General features: G+C 41.2%; 2 protein-coding genes across 7 annotated transcripts in view; one reads left to right on the top strand and one right to left on the bottom strand.

Annotated features, from left to right (window-relative positions):
- MBTD1 (mbt domain containing 1) overlaps positions 1 to 3013 on the bottom strand; it is a 35226-nt gene extending 32213 nt beyond the window's left edge. For 3 of the 6 annotated variants that reach the window (XM_084492240.1, XM_084492235.1, XM_084492236.1), the window contains exon 1: positions 2809 to 3013. Coding sequence is in view for 3 of the 6 variants with exons in the window: in XM_084492235.1 (XP_084348361.1) it covers positions 2809 to 2829 (21 nt within the window). In the remaining 3 variants the exon portion in view is untranslated. Of the gene's footprint in view, positions 1 to 1234; positions 1426 to 2808 lie in introns of all 6 variants that reach the window. The other 3 variants (XM_084492238.1, XM_084492239.1, XM_084492237.1) reach the window with 2 other exon arrangements.
- A 519-nt stretch (positions 3014 to 3532) lies between these two features.
- On the top strand, positions 3533 to 12667 carry UTP18 (UTP18 small subunit processome component). Its single transcript, XM_084492218.1, has 14 exons — positions 3533 to 3862; positions 3981 to 4108; positions 4193 to 4288; positions 4941 to 5020; positions 5247 to 5332; positions 5968 to 6093; positions 6939 to 7113; positions 7436 to 7536; positions 8179 to 8269; positions 8518 to 8641; positions 10137 to 10311; positions 10914 to 11056; positions 11842 to 11898; positions 12541 to 12667. The coding sequence occupies exons 1-13, from the start codon at positions 3557 to 3559 to the stop codon at positions 11864 to 11866; spliced, it is 1656 nt and encodes a 551-aa protein (XP_084348344.1). The 5' UTR covers positions 3533 to 3556; the 3' UTR covers positions 11867 to 11898; positions 12541 to 12667.
- The last annotated feature ends 198 nt before the right edge of the window (positions 12668 to 12865 follow it).

Genomic DNA, 12865 nt, shown 5'->3' with positions numbered 1-12865 from the left:
TCGTATTCTGCCCAACTTCTCATTTTCCTGTTCTTCCTCTCCCCTCTGTGAGTACTTGGCAACGATGTATTTTTAAGAAATACTCTTAATTAACCATTACACAAGGCAAATGGCATGATAAAAGAATATAGTTAAGAAAACCGGTTTCCCTAAAAGCAGGAAGGCAAACTATAAACAAATATGATTAATAACTAGTTTAACTCCTTTAGCATATAGTTACACAGTTGATTTTAGTCAGCACATTATAGCACACGCTTTCGGAGAATAGTAACTACTTTTTCAGCACAAAACGATGGTCACAAAGGGCTTAAACACAGAATTAAACCAGAAAATAAAACCACATAATGTTAATTAGACATCAAATACTTACTCTGGAAATTGCTTTAGTGTTCTAATGAAAACTATACTCAAGTTTTGGCACAATTTATGAGAGTGTTTTTGAAGGTGAGAAGTTGCTATAGAAATTTTACCCTGTTATTAAGTGACCAAACCCCTTGCCTCCAAGCAAGCACACCCTGGCAAAAGGAGGTTGATACAAAAATCACAGAAAGGTCTCAACCTGCTCAAAAGGATTGTCATTACTTCTGAATCAATTTAGTGCTTGAATTCAGAAAGGCAGCAGTTTAGAAGTGAGTAGGAGAGCTGTAGCTTAACAGAAGCCTGCCAGCACCTACACAGATAGGCATCTCTTTCAGTGCTCAGATCTGACTCCCAGAAACGTGACAGAAGTTGGAGCAGATGGTATTTGAGGCCAAGGTCAACAATGAGGTCACCATAACCTTCAGGCCATGGGTCTGTGATAAGTCACATTTACTTTAATCACATATCCTTAACAGATCATACGTTTCCCATAATGTACTTCGAAGTCAGTATTAAATTTGATGCACAGCTTTTAAATTCATTCATTAATGTTTTATGCCACAAGCTCAGTTTTAGCTCCAGATGTCAGCATTAAGGCACCGACACGACAGAACTTATTTGTTACAACTCTTCTGAACTTAAGCTGGCCAGAGCAATTTAGTGCAGTAATACTAGCTCACCCCTGACAGAACTGAAGATCTACTTATGCCTCAGAGCGTGACAAAAACGGAAAATTCAAACAGGACCAATTTAAAGAAAACACACTTTCAGCTTTCATTAAAAATAAACAAGCAAAACACTCCAAAGCTAAACATCTTGGGATTCCTGGAAATCAGAACCAACCAAACTTACTTTTTTTATATAAGCAACTCACCTCTATCTGGAAATGTGCCTTCCACTCTTATAATAAGTAAAATCTCAGCTGGAAAATTACAGAAATGTTTTTCCTGTCTCTTCATTTGCTATGTATGACAGCATTTTGTCTGAAGCCAGTTTCTGCTGTTTGCCAATGGTTTTGTCCATAGCCTCTTCCCCAGGGGGTTTCACACAAGAAGAGGGGAGACTCTTTTACAAAAAAATATATCAAATTAGCAGGCAATTTGGAAGGGGAGGGGTGATGTAAATATGTGAAATATCTGAGTTTTGAAAAAAAATGAAAATCTGTTACAAATTCCATTATGTGTTTACAAAGCTCTTATACACAGGAGTACCCGGAAGAGGCAAAGTCTAGAAGGCAAATACTTTGTTTTAACCATCCTGTTAACATTAAAAAACAAAAACAAACCAAAAACCCAACACCAACCCAAAACCATAGTGTGCTACACCTGAATTCCTTCTATGTGCTCAGAGCTGGATTCAGCAAAACATCACATGGGTCTAATGCGTGCCAACTTACCTGAGAAGTGAAGGTGTGTTGGAGTATGCAGAAGGTATCAAGAACCTTGCAAAATTAAATCACATTTTTGGAAAGTAAGAGAAATGAAAGCTAATGAGGAGGAACTTCTTTTGTAAAGATTATTAACACCGCTAGTGTCATCCAGCTCTTTAGGGAGCAAAAATGAAGATAGTTCTTATTTTCAGGGTACAAGCCTGTTGTATGTGCGCAGATCTCCACGCTCTCAGGAACACCTGAACCGTTCTTGTGGCAAAAGCAGCGACATCCCCCTAGGGGGGGGGTTTACCTCAGCTACGTTCCCCTATAGCGTAGGTTACACAGTTCCTCAAACCGATCCCTCGGCAGAACTAACAAGCAAAAGCAACTGCACACACCGATCAGCTTTGTCGGCTTTTTTAAAGAACACGCTTTTAGTTCCCATTTAACGCTCCAGATCAGTCTCTCCCATGCCCTTTTTGCTCCGCTCCCTGCAAGTCAGGACCGGACTGCAGCGCTGCAACCAGATGTAACGAGCAAACAAACAAACGCGGCTCCTCAAACATGCAAAACACCTAAAACACGGAGAATTGCCCTGCAGCTTCCACAGAGCTGACTGGGACTGCAAGTTAAGGATCCCAGCGGCTGCCACAGGGGCTTTGAACTTTTTTATTTTTTTTCCCTTTTGTTGAAGGAGTCGCGTTCCCACACGCGGCCGCTTCTCCCGGGAGCTGACAGAACCCGGGGAAGCCCCTCAGGAACCGGGCTGGAGGCTGACCTGGCCGCACGGGAACAAAGCCACGACAACAACAACACGGCCGCGACTCGCGGGGGATCGCGACAGAGAGCGGGGCGCGACAGAAGAGTGAATCACGAAGTGGTGGGTGCACGGCAAAGGAGGAAATCGCGACAAAGGGGGGTGAATCACGACAGGAGGATGGATCACGATAAAGGGGGGTCTCCCCCTCCTCACCCGCTGCTCCCCGCTCTCACAGCCCCCCGCAGCCCCCCTTTACCCCCCAGCCCCGCTCCGCACCCCGCGGGCTCCTCTCCCCCCGCCAGCCCCCGGCGCTCACCAGCTCCTTTGTGTCTTCCATCAGGCCCTGGCGGGCAGCAGGCAGCGGCCGCCGCGGCCCCTTCAGCTGGGCTCGGCCCCCTCAGGGCGCCCCCGCCCGCCCGCCCGCCCGCCCCCCAGCCCAGCCCCTGCCGGGGCCCCGGGGCGGCCCCGCGGAGTTCAGCGCCGCGCCGGGGGAGCGGGGCCCCGCGCCCTGCGCCGGGACGGCAACAACATGAGCGGGCGCGCACTGCGCAGGCGCCGAGCCCCGCCCCCCGCGCGCCCTCATTGGGCGCCCCGCGGGATGGGGCTGCCTCGCTCGCCGTACCCCCCCTCCCCCCTCCGACCTATGGGAGAAACCATTTGGAAGCTGGGGGGGGAGAGAGTGAGAAAGAGATGAAAGAGAGGAGAATCCCAGCCTAGAACTGCTTTTATTTTATGATATATAGTGAAGAATGCGGTATCTCTGCTAATCTGATGAGGAAAGCGGCCCATTTTTACGCTCCGGGGTGCAGCACCCCCCCACGTACGCAGTGGTGCGGCCTGACCGCCCCCGCGTCACGTGGGACGCGGGGCAGGCGGGGCGAAAGGGAGGCAAAGAAAGGAGACCACGTGACCGCGCCTCGCAGCCGGACTCACGTGGGCCGAGCGAGGGGAAGGGGGGGGCGGTGCGGCGGGGGCCTATCGGGGGAGGGAGGCGGAGCGGTCGCGTGAGCAGCCAGCGGGGTTTCCGGTTCCGGTCGGTGCGCGAGGCGGCCCCGTGAGGAGCGATGCGGCCGGGGCCGGGGGCGCCCCGCGGGGGGGAGGCCGGGCCGGGGCCGCTGCAGCCCTCGGTGAGGAAAACGCAAATGGGCGGCAGCAGGAAGAAGAAGAAGACGGCGAGGCAGCTCCAGCGGCTCGCGGAGGAGGAGGAGGCGGCGGCGCTGGAGGCGGAGGAAGCGGAGCAGCGCGGCCGGCACCTGCAGGCCCTGTCCGGAGCCACGGGCGCGGAGCGGGAGCTGGAGGAGCTGCTCTTCGGGGACTGCCTCGCCGCCGAGGAGGGCGAGCTGCTGCAGCGCCTGGCCGGCCCGCCGCGGGTAGGGCCCGGGGGCGGGTGGGAGCTGCGGTGGCGGCAGCTTGCTGCGTGCGGGTACCCCCCGAGGGGCGGTGGTCGCCCCGCGGCTGGGCTGAAAGGGGCCGCTCGGTTGTTTTCAGCACGCTGCCGAGGATGGAGGGAGCCTTCTCAGAGACTCCAGCGATTCAGAGGTGGAGAATGAAGCGAAAAGTGCTTTCGTGTCTAAAGCGCCGGCCTGGGTGGATGAGGATGATGAAGCTGAGGAAAAGTAAGTCCAAGCTCGGGCGTAGGAGTGGTTATAAAGGGCTTCAGCGGGAATGATTTTCATGTTCTGTGTGTTTTTGTTCTCTAGGATTGATATGACACATAGGTACAGGAGGGACCTGATGAAAAGCGATGCTGAGAAAACTCTTACCAAGAAAAAGCTGAAAATAAGACTTGAGGAACAGTAAGTACTGTTAATACTTATTTGGCAAGCTTTATTATATTAAGAGTGTGTGGTTTTCCAAGTCCCATTGTGGGCTGATCTCCACGGAAATGTTACCATATTAATGTGAATTGTTTAGAGCTGGTGCTTCTTATGGTGCTTCTGGTATTTTTATATCCAAAAGTAATATTTAAAGTAGTAGTAAATAAAATATGAATTTGGTCTCTCTTCATTAAATTGTTTTTGTAGAGGTTACTTAATTCTTCTAAGAAATTATACCAGAAACTATTTGTAGTGATCTGTTGTGGTTTAATTAGGGTGATGAAATATCTTAATTTAGTATAAAATATAAGAAAGAATAGCAGTAGCATAACAATGTAGAAATTCAGATGGGCTTCGGTTATCTTGGTGTAAGCGTGCATCATTCTGAAGAGCAGTGCCTTAATGTTTGGTATCAATTTTGCTTTAGATTCACGTTCTACAAGTTAACAAAATACACTAATAAAGGAAGTTGAATGAAATTTGAGGAGAACTTCACATACCATTTTAAGTGAAAATAATCTTGCAAATTTTCATCTGTGTGTTGCACGACATAAACGTATCTGATGTGTAGAAAAAAATAATTGGATTAAAAGCTTTTCATTCTTCTCACTCCTCACCATTATCTTGCTAGGTTTCAACGAGCTATGGGAGGAGTTCCTGCCTGGGCTGACAGAGAATACAGGAAGAAATCCAAGCGGACTAGAAGTGATAGTAAAGAAACCTATTACAATTCTAATATGCCTTTCTGTGCTTTCCTATTCATCTGCTTAGAAAATGACTGATGTTTGGTTGATTCCTGTGGTGTGATAATTTGCTGAGTTAATCAGTTTTCTTTAGCATGCTTTTATTTGATTTATTGTTTCTGTATGGAATTTATAGGTCGTGATCAGTGAGTGTTTGAGGAATTAACCTTTTTACTATGCTTTGTTTTAATTAGGTGTCAGCGATGATGATGATGATCTGCTGTGCAGAACTGGTAATTTCATAACAACCTCGGAATCCCTGCCAAGAGGTATTTTGGAGGTAAAGGCAAGCCTGGTTTTGCACCTTAGTCTGAGCTATATATACATGCTTTGCTCTTTGGGCAGAGAGATCAGTGACTGCATGAGTTTCTTGTTTGTGTCTGTAACGGTAATGTTTCAATATTTACACTTCACACAACTTGATAGGTCACCTTATAAAAGCATGAAACAAATTGAGGTGTATTGTTTGCTGTAGGGATTACTTCATGTATCCTTAAATAACATCTGCTACTGGGATTTCAATCTGTACAGGAAGGATGGAAATCTCCCATACCTTTGAAGTTATTGAAATGGTCTTTGAAAAGTGAGCCTTAAAATTTTCTTATGCCATCTCATTTACAATTATCTTCTTTCTTATCTCATTTGCAATTATTTCAGGTGAGTGAGAATGTAGATAGTTTTACGTAGGCTTTCTGCTACAACCAATAGTCCAAGTAGCTTTTTATTATGTCTGCCATGTGGAAACAGCTTAACAAGCTTACTGTGTGCATGAGTTCTGCTTGTATCGGTTGCCTAAATGTCAGCATATAGTTTGAGATGTCTTATAGAACAAAGAATGATTAAGCTGACTGTTCATCAGCATAAATAAATGCATAAATTTTGTTGTTTTCTCAAACTGCTTGATCTGTTTTCTAGATGAAGAGCTGCTTGCCAGCTAATCAGGAACGTCTTGCTGAAGGAAAACTGTCAACTGTGCAGTTCCATCCATCTGCTCAAGTTGTTATGACTGCTGGACGTGATCGATCCGTGTCACTCTTTCAGGTGAAGAATTTCAATTTACATGATGTAGATGGCCATTAATACCGAATACTCTTTTGTTGAATGTACCTGAAACAGGCTGGGATGATAGACTTGCTTTTCATTCTTCCTTTGGTGGCATGCGCAGAGTGGTTGTAATGTCTGTGATTAGAAAGTGATTTCAAATGTCTGTGAATTGAAATTTTTTGGAAGATTTCTATGGGAGACTTCAGTCAGTGATTTCATACCAGCTATTTGCAGAGTATAAGTAAATTAGTTTCATCAGGCTTTTTAGTTTGAGTAACAAGGGCTGGTGAGGTTGTGGTGTTTGTTTTTTTTTTTTCTTAAGTTGTTTGTAAAACCTGTATTGTGAAGAGCAATCCACTTACATTTAGAATTTGTAATACTGCTGAGAAATTAGTTTGGGCATGGAGATGCTGTACTGGAGAAGGAAGTCCTGGGGCACTCTGGTCTTGCTCCTCTGAACGCTAAAAACCGTAACTGTTAGGAACTTTCTGCGTGGCCCGGCATCAGTGAAATGGTCAAAGACAAAAGTTGAATTTGACCTCCACAAGTCTGCAGGAAAGGAGAATGCAAAGCAAATGTTTCCATTTGGAAAAGTGTGTTAGAAATGACATTTTGAAAAAAACATGGGCTAGACAGGAAGGGTAAGAGGTAATCCAGGAAGGTTGGGAGTTCCTAGCGTATAGGGTGAGGGGTGAGACATGGGCTATTTGTAAACTTGGAAGAAAGGGAGAGACTTGTTTCCATCTGGTGTAGTTTTACTTTCTCTTATACTGGTGAGTCAATAAGAATTTACTGTAGAACCATGTGGTATGTTCCTTAATATGATGATGTTTCTATTGAAGGTTGATGGTATAAGGAATCCAAAAATACAGAGCATCTATTTAGAGAGTTTTCCGATCTATAAAGCTTGTTTCAGTGCTGATGGAGAACAAGTTATAGCCACTGGTACTCACCATAAAATGTTTTACGTGTACGACATGATGGGTGGAAGCATTATTCCTGTACATCAAGTAAGAGGTATGTTAGACCTTTAAGTGTTTTCAGTATTGTTAAATAGATAAAACTGCCATTTAGAAGGCATATGAATTTATTTAAAAGGAAGTGGAGTGAATTGTTGGAAGTAGTGATACTTATTAGAGTATGTTTAGCTTTAGTTTGTCAAGGATACAACACTAAGTTTGTGTGGCATCTAACTAATGACATGGTTTATGGGGGCAGTATGTTACAGAAACAAAAAGCTGAATTACAATCAGGTCTTGCTTCTATTCATTGTAGGTGTGAACGTTAAGGAAAAGAATAAATTGTGCCAGCATGACGTTCTAATTCTCTCTTTTTAAAGGCATGGAGGACAAATTTGTCAAAAACTTTGAAGTCTCTCCAGATGGATCATTTATGCTTCTAACTGGAACTTCGGGTTATCTTCATTTGCTGTCAATGAAGGTAGTTTTAGTTTCATTATTCATTTAACTTCCATTTCTTGGTACCCTTTTCCTTTTAAGCCTGCTTGCCATCTAGCTTTTTAGTTAAAACAGGTATAACATACTGTGACAGCCTTTGAGAGTGAGCTATTAACTGCCTATAGTATTAGAAAATGATTTGGGGATGTTTAGAATTTTACAGTGAAGTTGTGTTTGGGACTGATAATGGAATTAAATCCACAGTATTGTGGATTTTTTGTTGTTGTTGTTGTTTTTTTTAAAAAGTCTTATGTCAGTGACATGTTTCATTTTATTGCATAAACCCTGCTAACAGAAATGAATGGCCTCAGTATGGAGGGTGGATGATACAGGACTTTTTTTTTTTTTTTGGAATAGTGCTAGCGTGTGTTGGTGTACCTTTGTCATGAATTGCCCTACCTACTGTGATTCATAATGAATCTAGAACTTTATTTCAAGTACATTTTAAAATGCCATATGATAGCACTTGGGAAGGGCTATATGATAGCAACTTAGAAATAACTAGGAAAAACACCTTTTAAAAATAAAGTTCAGTTCCCTTATGTAATAAGATCCCTCTGAGAGAGCAGAAAAAAAGTGGTGAAATGCCAGATTCATTGTCACCATTGTTAATTTCATCCTACAGACAAAGGAACTGATCAGCACTATGAAGGTAAATGGAAGATCAACTGCATCTGCTTTCACTTCAGACAGCAGTAAAGTATATAGCTATTCAAGTAAGTGTTTTCTCTAATAGTACTAATTGTAATTCCATTTATATTGTTTTTTGTAAATCAACTGTTTTGCTGAGTTAATTGGCAAATTAAGTGATCAGATAAATAAACTGCTTTAGTATATTCTTAGATTAAAAAAAATCCTATATTTGATACTTGTAAATGAGTTAACAGCTGTCTTCTTCTGAAACTTACTTTATCAAGACAGACAAATCAATGTGGTTTCTGTAATCTTCTATTTCATTCTGCAGAGGAAGGTGAAGTTTTCATTTGGGATGTAAGAAGCAGAAAGTGTCTACACAAATTTGAAGACGAAGGCTCTTTGGAAGGAAAGTGTATTGCTGTTTCAAAAAATAACCAATATGTGGCATGCGGGTGAGTAACGTGGATGTTTCAGTTTCTTTATCATTTTGAAGTTCTTCAGTAAATTTGTTTGGGGCTAGTAGGAGAGTAGGAATGTAGGAATACAGAAAAAGTTCACTTTTAATGAAGCTGTAGTAGAGGTGAATGGATGAACCATTGCCTTTTCTATGATAATTTATTTTGTTCCATGTATATATAAAATACCATACACACTGAATACTGGTATCACTCCTAGTGTATTACTATTGCCTTGCAATAGGTCTAGCAGTGTTGTGGTTTAATCTGGCTGGCAGCCAAACACCACACAGCTGTTCGCTCACCCTCCCCCCTCCCTCTCTGGGATGGGGGAGAGAAATGGGAAAGTGAAGCCTGTGAGTTGAGATAAAGACAGTTTATTAAGACAGAAAAATAATAACAATAATGATGATAATAGTACTACTACTACTACTGTGTTCAAAACAAGTGATACGCAATGCAATTGCTCACCACCCGCTGACCGATGCTCAGCCTAACCCTGAGCAATCCAGCCTCCCCCCTGACCCCGGCCAGCCACCCCTATATATTGTTTAGCATGAGGTCAGGTGGTATGGAATACCTGTTTGGGTCAGCTGTCCTGGGTCTGTCCCCTCCCAGCTCTTGCTGCACCCCCAGCCTGCCTGCTAGCAGGACAGAGCGAGAAGCTGAAACATCCTTGGCTTGACATAAGCGCTGCTCTGCAACAATTATAACATCAGCATGTTATCAGCACTCTTCTCATCCTAATTCAAAACATAGCGCCCTACCAGCTACTATGAGGAGAACTAACTGTCCTAACTGAAACCAGGACAAGCAGTTAATTTTAAAATCATATGGAGTGAAATTGCATAATCTGTAATATAAATACCAGTCTGGTGCCCCATTTCTTTGACATTTTCTTCTAGTTTACTCTTACACTTCTGATTTGATTGCTGTAAGAGAATGTTATCACTTCAAAAGATGTCTTAACTCAGTTCCAGCAACAGAACTGTAATATTGCTTAAAAGTATTTCTGAAATAAGCTTGCTGAGGTGCAACTTCAGCTAGTGGTATCAATTCATTACAATGAGACTGCAAAATATTTACAATATGCATTTTCTCAGCCCACTGCAGAAGAGGATTTTAAAGCAGACTTGTTCTGTGTGGAGGGTGTTTTTAGGCATATTTTGCATAAAAGCAAACACACAAGAGCTCAATGATTTCTGAATCTTTGATAGTAAGCTCTCACTGCTTTAAATTCATCGTATATAAGAGACCAGTTAACAAAGTATCTCTGGGTAGGTGTCATTGTCACCCCACTCACTCCTTGCAACCCTCCACTAAATACTGTTGCAAACTTTAAAGCAAAATGCAAGCTTCAAACAGAATATTACAAACTGTGCTAAATAGTTAACAGTGATCTCTTTAAGTTGAATGTTGGCTATGGATAACAAATTAATATGTACTGGAAGTGCTATTTATTGGTATAGTCTTTGTTAATTTCTCTTTTCAGTTCAGTTTCTGGAGTTGTAAACTTGTATACTACTGATGTCTGCCTCAAAGAAAATAATCCTAAACCGGTTAAAGCCATAATGAATCTAGTTACATCTGCTACATCTGTGACCTTCAATCCTACCACGGAAATCTTGGCTGTGGCCTCTAATGAAGCTGATGAGGCTGTCAAATTGGTATGTTCAGCTTCTTGCGTGGTATCTTGGTGGAAAAAATTTCCTGTTGATAAAATAAAACTGATGCTGAGTAGGTAAGTATACTGCAGAATTTGCTAGACAGAGCAGATCAGGATGTGTACAAGGGACCGTATATTTAAGAAAATTATTTTTTTTTTTCTTTGAAGCATGTTCTGAATGTAGCTTAATTCACCTGTTACTTCTTTCTTTAAAATGCTTTTTTTTTTTTTTTTTTTAAACAGTGCTGTAAATAAAACAACTTAGCAACAAATCTGATTTTCCAGTATCTGTTAACTGTTACAGTCTTACTGTGTGGTAATAGCTCATTCAGAATTCTGGTCAACAGTAGATCTAATCAATTAATCTGAGGATTTGGAAGCCTCTTTTTACTCCTTAGATGTAATTACTCAAAAATAAATTAGGTGCAATAAATGATTTCTTAGTGTGTTCCCTGCACCTTGTTTCTTCAGTAAAAAACCTAGAGTGGGGTAGGATAGGGAATAGAACTGATCATTTGAAATCAGTGTTGAACTTAAATGTTAAATTTTTACTTTAATGTGATTTTTTTGCTCCTAACTGATGAGTTACCTATTTCTTAATAGATACACATTCCGTCGTATACTGTATTCTCAAACTTCCCAGTGTTCAGAAGAAAACAAATTTATCTTACTCAGTCTATGGACTTTTCTCCTAGAAGTGGATTTTTCTCTATAGCAAACAACAAAGGCAAAGCTTTATTATATAGGTATGTACTAACTTAGGCTGATAAATGCTAGGTAGCACACTTACCTTTTCAAGGTGGGGCAGATGACTGGTAAATGATAAAAAAAAAAAAAAAAAAAAATTGGTCTACTTGATCTAAATTTTACTGAAGAGAGTATGATGCTGACTTCCTATCATGGGGAATGAATCTAGTTGTTTGCAGCGAAATATAGTTTATAATCAGAAATCTATGTCAAAAATTTTATTGAAATAACTTGCTGAAATAACTAGGAAATAAAAAGCCAGATACTGGATGTTCTTCCTTTTTTTTTTAATTTAAAAAATAATTGGAAGACTAAAACAAGATATGAGTTTCTATACTAGCATCCACATCTGTCATGGTTTGTTCTAGCTGTGAAGGCAGGATGAAGAGCATCCATGGGGGGGGGTGCACTGGCACAGGTTGTCCAGAGAGGTTGTTGAATCTCTATCCTTTGAGATACTCAAAAGCAATTGGAATGTCTGTTGACTAGCTTAAGATAAACTTGATTTTAATGTGAAGTCTGATTTATGAGGTCTGACAGGGAGAACTTATGGGGGAAAAAAAATAAGGAAGAATGTAAAAATGAGAATAAATCTTGTAATGTAATTGTCCTTTATTTAAATCTGAACTGCATGTTGTAATGGCACTTCGGGTAAATCTATTAACCTTATGATTGCTGTCTTTTACTACATACATATTTCAACTATTGAATAGTTGTCATTTCTTACGGTGTTTGCTCAACAAGTTACTGAAGTTTTAAACCTGTCTCAACTTTTTTTTTTCAGGCTGAAACATTATTCAGATTTTTAAAAGATAGAGGAGAAAATGGGCTAGTAACTCAGGTAAGAGTAGCACTAGAACTATTGATAAGATTGTCTTGAGGAATCTTGGTTTTGTTTTGCTGTTTCCACTACTTCATAGGTGGCAACAAGAAGTTATTAGTGTGTAATCTGAAATGGTCTTGTTTGGATTTCGTACACGCAGTGGACTACTTTAGTGGGCAAGATTTATACTTGTTTTATTAATCTCAGCTTTTCTAATAATACTCTTAAAGTCAGTAGGTAGTTTAACGGAACTTGCCCAGTCCTGTTGACAGCAATTTAAAGAAAATCTGACCATATTTAAATCACACTCCTGGGCAGTGGTGGTAAAAGCAACTGTGGGCTGGCTTATCTTGATCCTGTTGTGAAGTCATGTTAAGCCTGCATATTTGAAAATTTAGGTTACATAAATAAGCTTGAAGTACAGTTTGTGTGCAGGTATCTTATTGTAGACTTTAATATTGTCCTGGGAAAGGACATGTCCTGTAGTGTTGTTAGCACTACTACGTTACTATTTGAACCAAAATGTGATAATGATGGAAAGCTCAGCCCATTCAAATGGGAGGCAGATTAATCTTCTGCATGTTAAGCTTGCGTAAAACTTTGGGATGGCTAAATATTCTAAAAATACTAACAAATGACTCTGTACTGATCTTTCCACAGGTGTCGTAACCTGGAATTACAAGAATGGAACTACACAATCAAGCAAATTTTTTATATGGAAGTTGAAAAATAATATAACTTGTGGCTTTTGAATGTTTTTACTTAATAAATGTACCTGATAAGTTTTCAGGCATGTTATTCCAATTTTTTTCAATGTTTTGTTTAAGCAAATGACTAAAGACTTTAATGGTTGCTACTCAAGTTAATGTCTTCAAGAAATGCTTGATGTCCTCAGTTATTATGAGAATATAAAGTATTCCACTGTTAACATAAGTATTGGCTTTACATAAAGTGTGAGCTCTGCTTTGTGCATTTGGCTTGAGCT

This window comes from Aythya ferina (assembly GCF_964211825.1).
Source record: "Aythya ferina genome assembly, chromosome: 18".
Lineage (NCBI taxonomy): Eukaryota > Metazoa > Chordata > Aves > Anseriformes > Anatidae > Aythya > Aythya ferina.
The sequence above is the reverse complement of the archived record's forward strand: the minus strand, read 5'-3'. Positions and strand labels throughout refer to the sequence as shown.

Bases quoted from the DNA above. Each gene is read 5' to 3' on its own strand.
- UTP18 (XM_084492218.1), top strand. From the start codon at position 3,557: ATGCGGCCGGGGCCGGGGGCGCCCCGCGGGGGGGAGGCCGGGCCGGGG. The intron at 5,021-5,246 runs GTAAAGAAACCT...TGTTTTAATTAG, and splicing joins CAAGCGGACTAGAAGTGATA to GTGTCAGCGATGATGATGAT. The intron at 8,642-10,136 runs GTGAGTAACGTG...TTCTCTTTTCAG, and splicing joins AACCAATATGTGGCATGCGG to TTCAGTTTCTGGAGTTGTAA.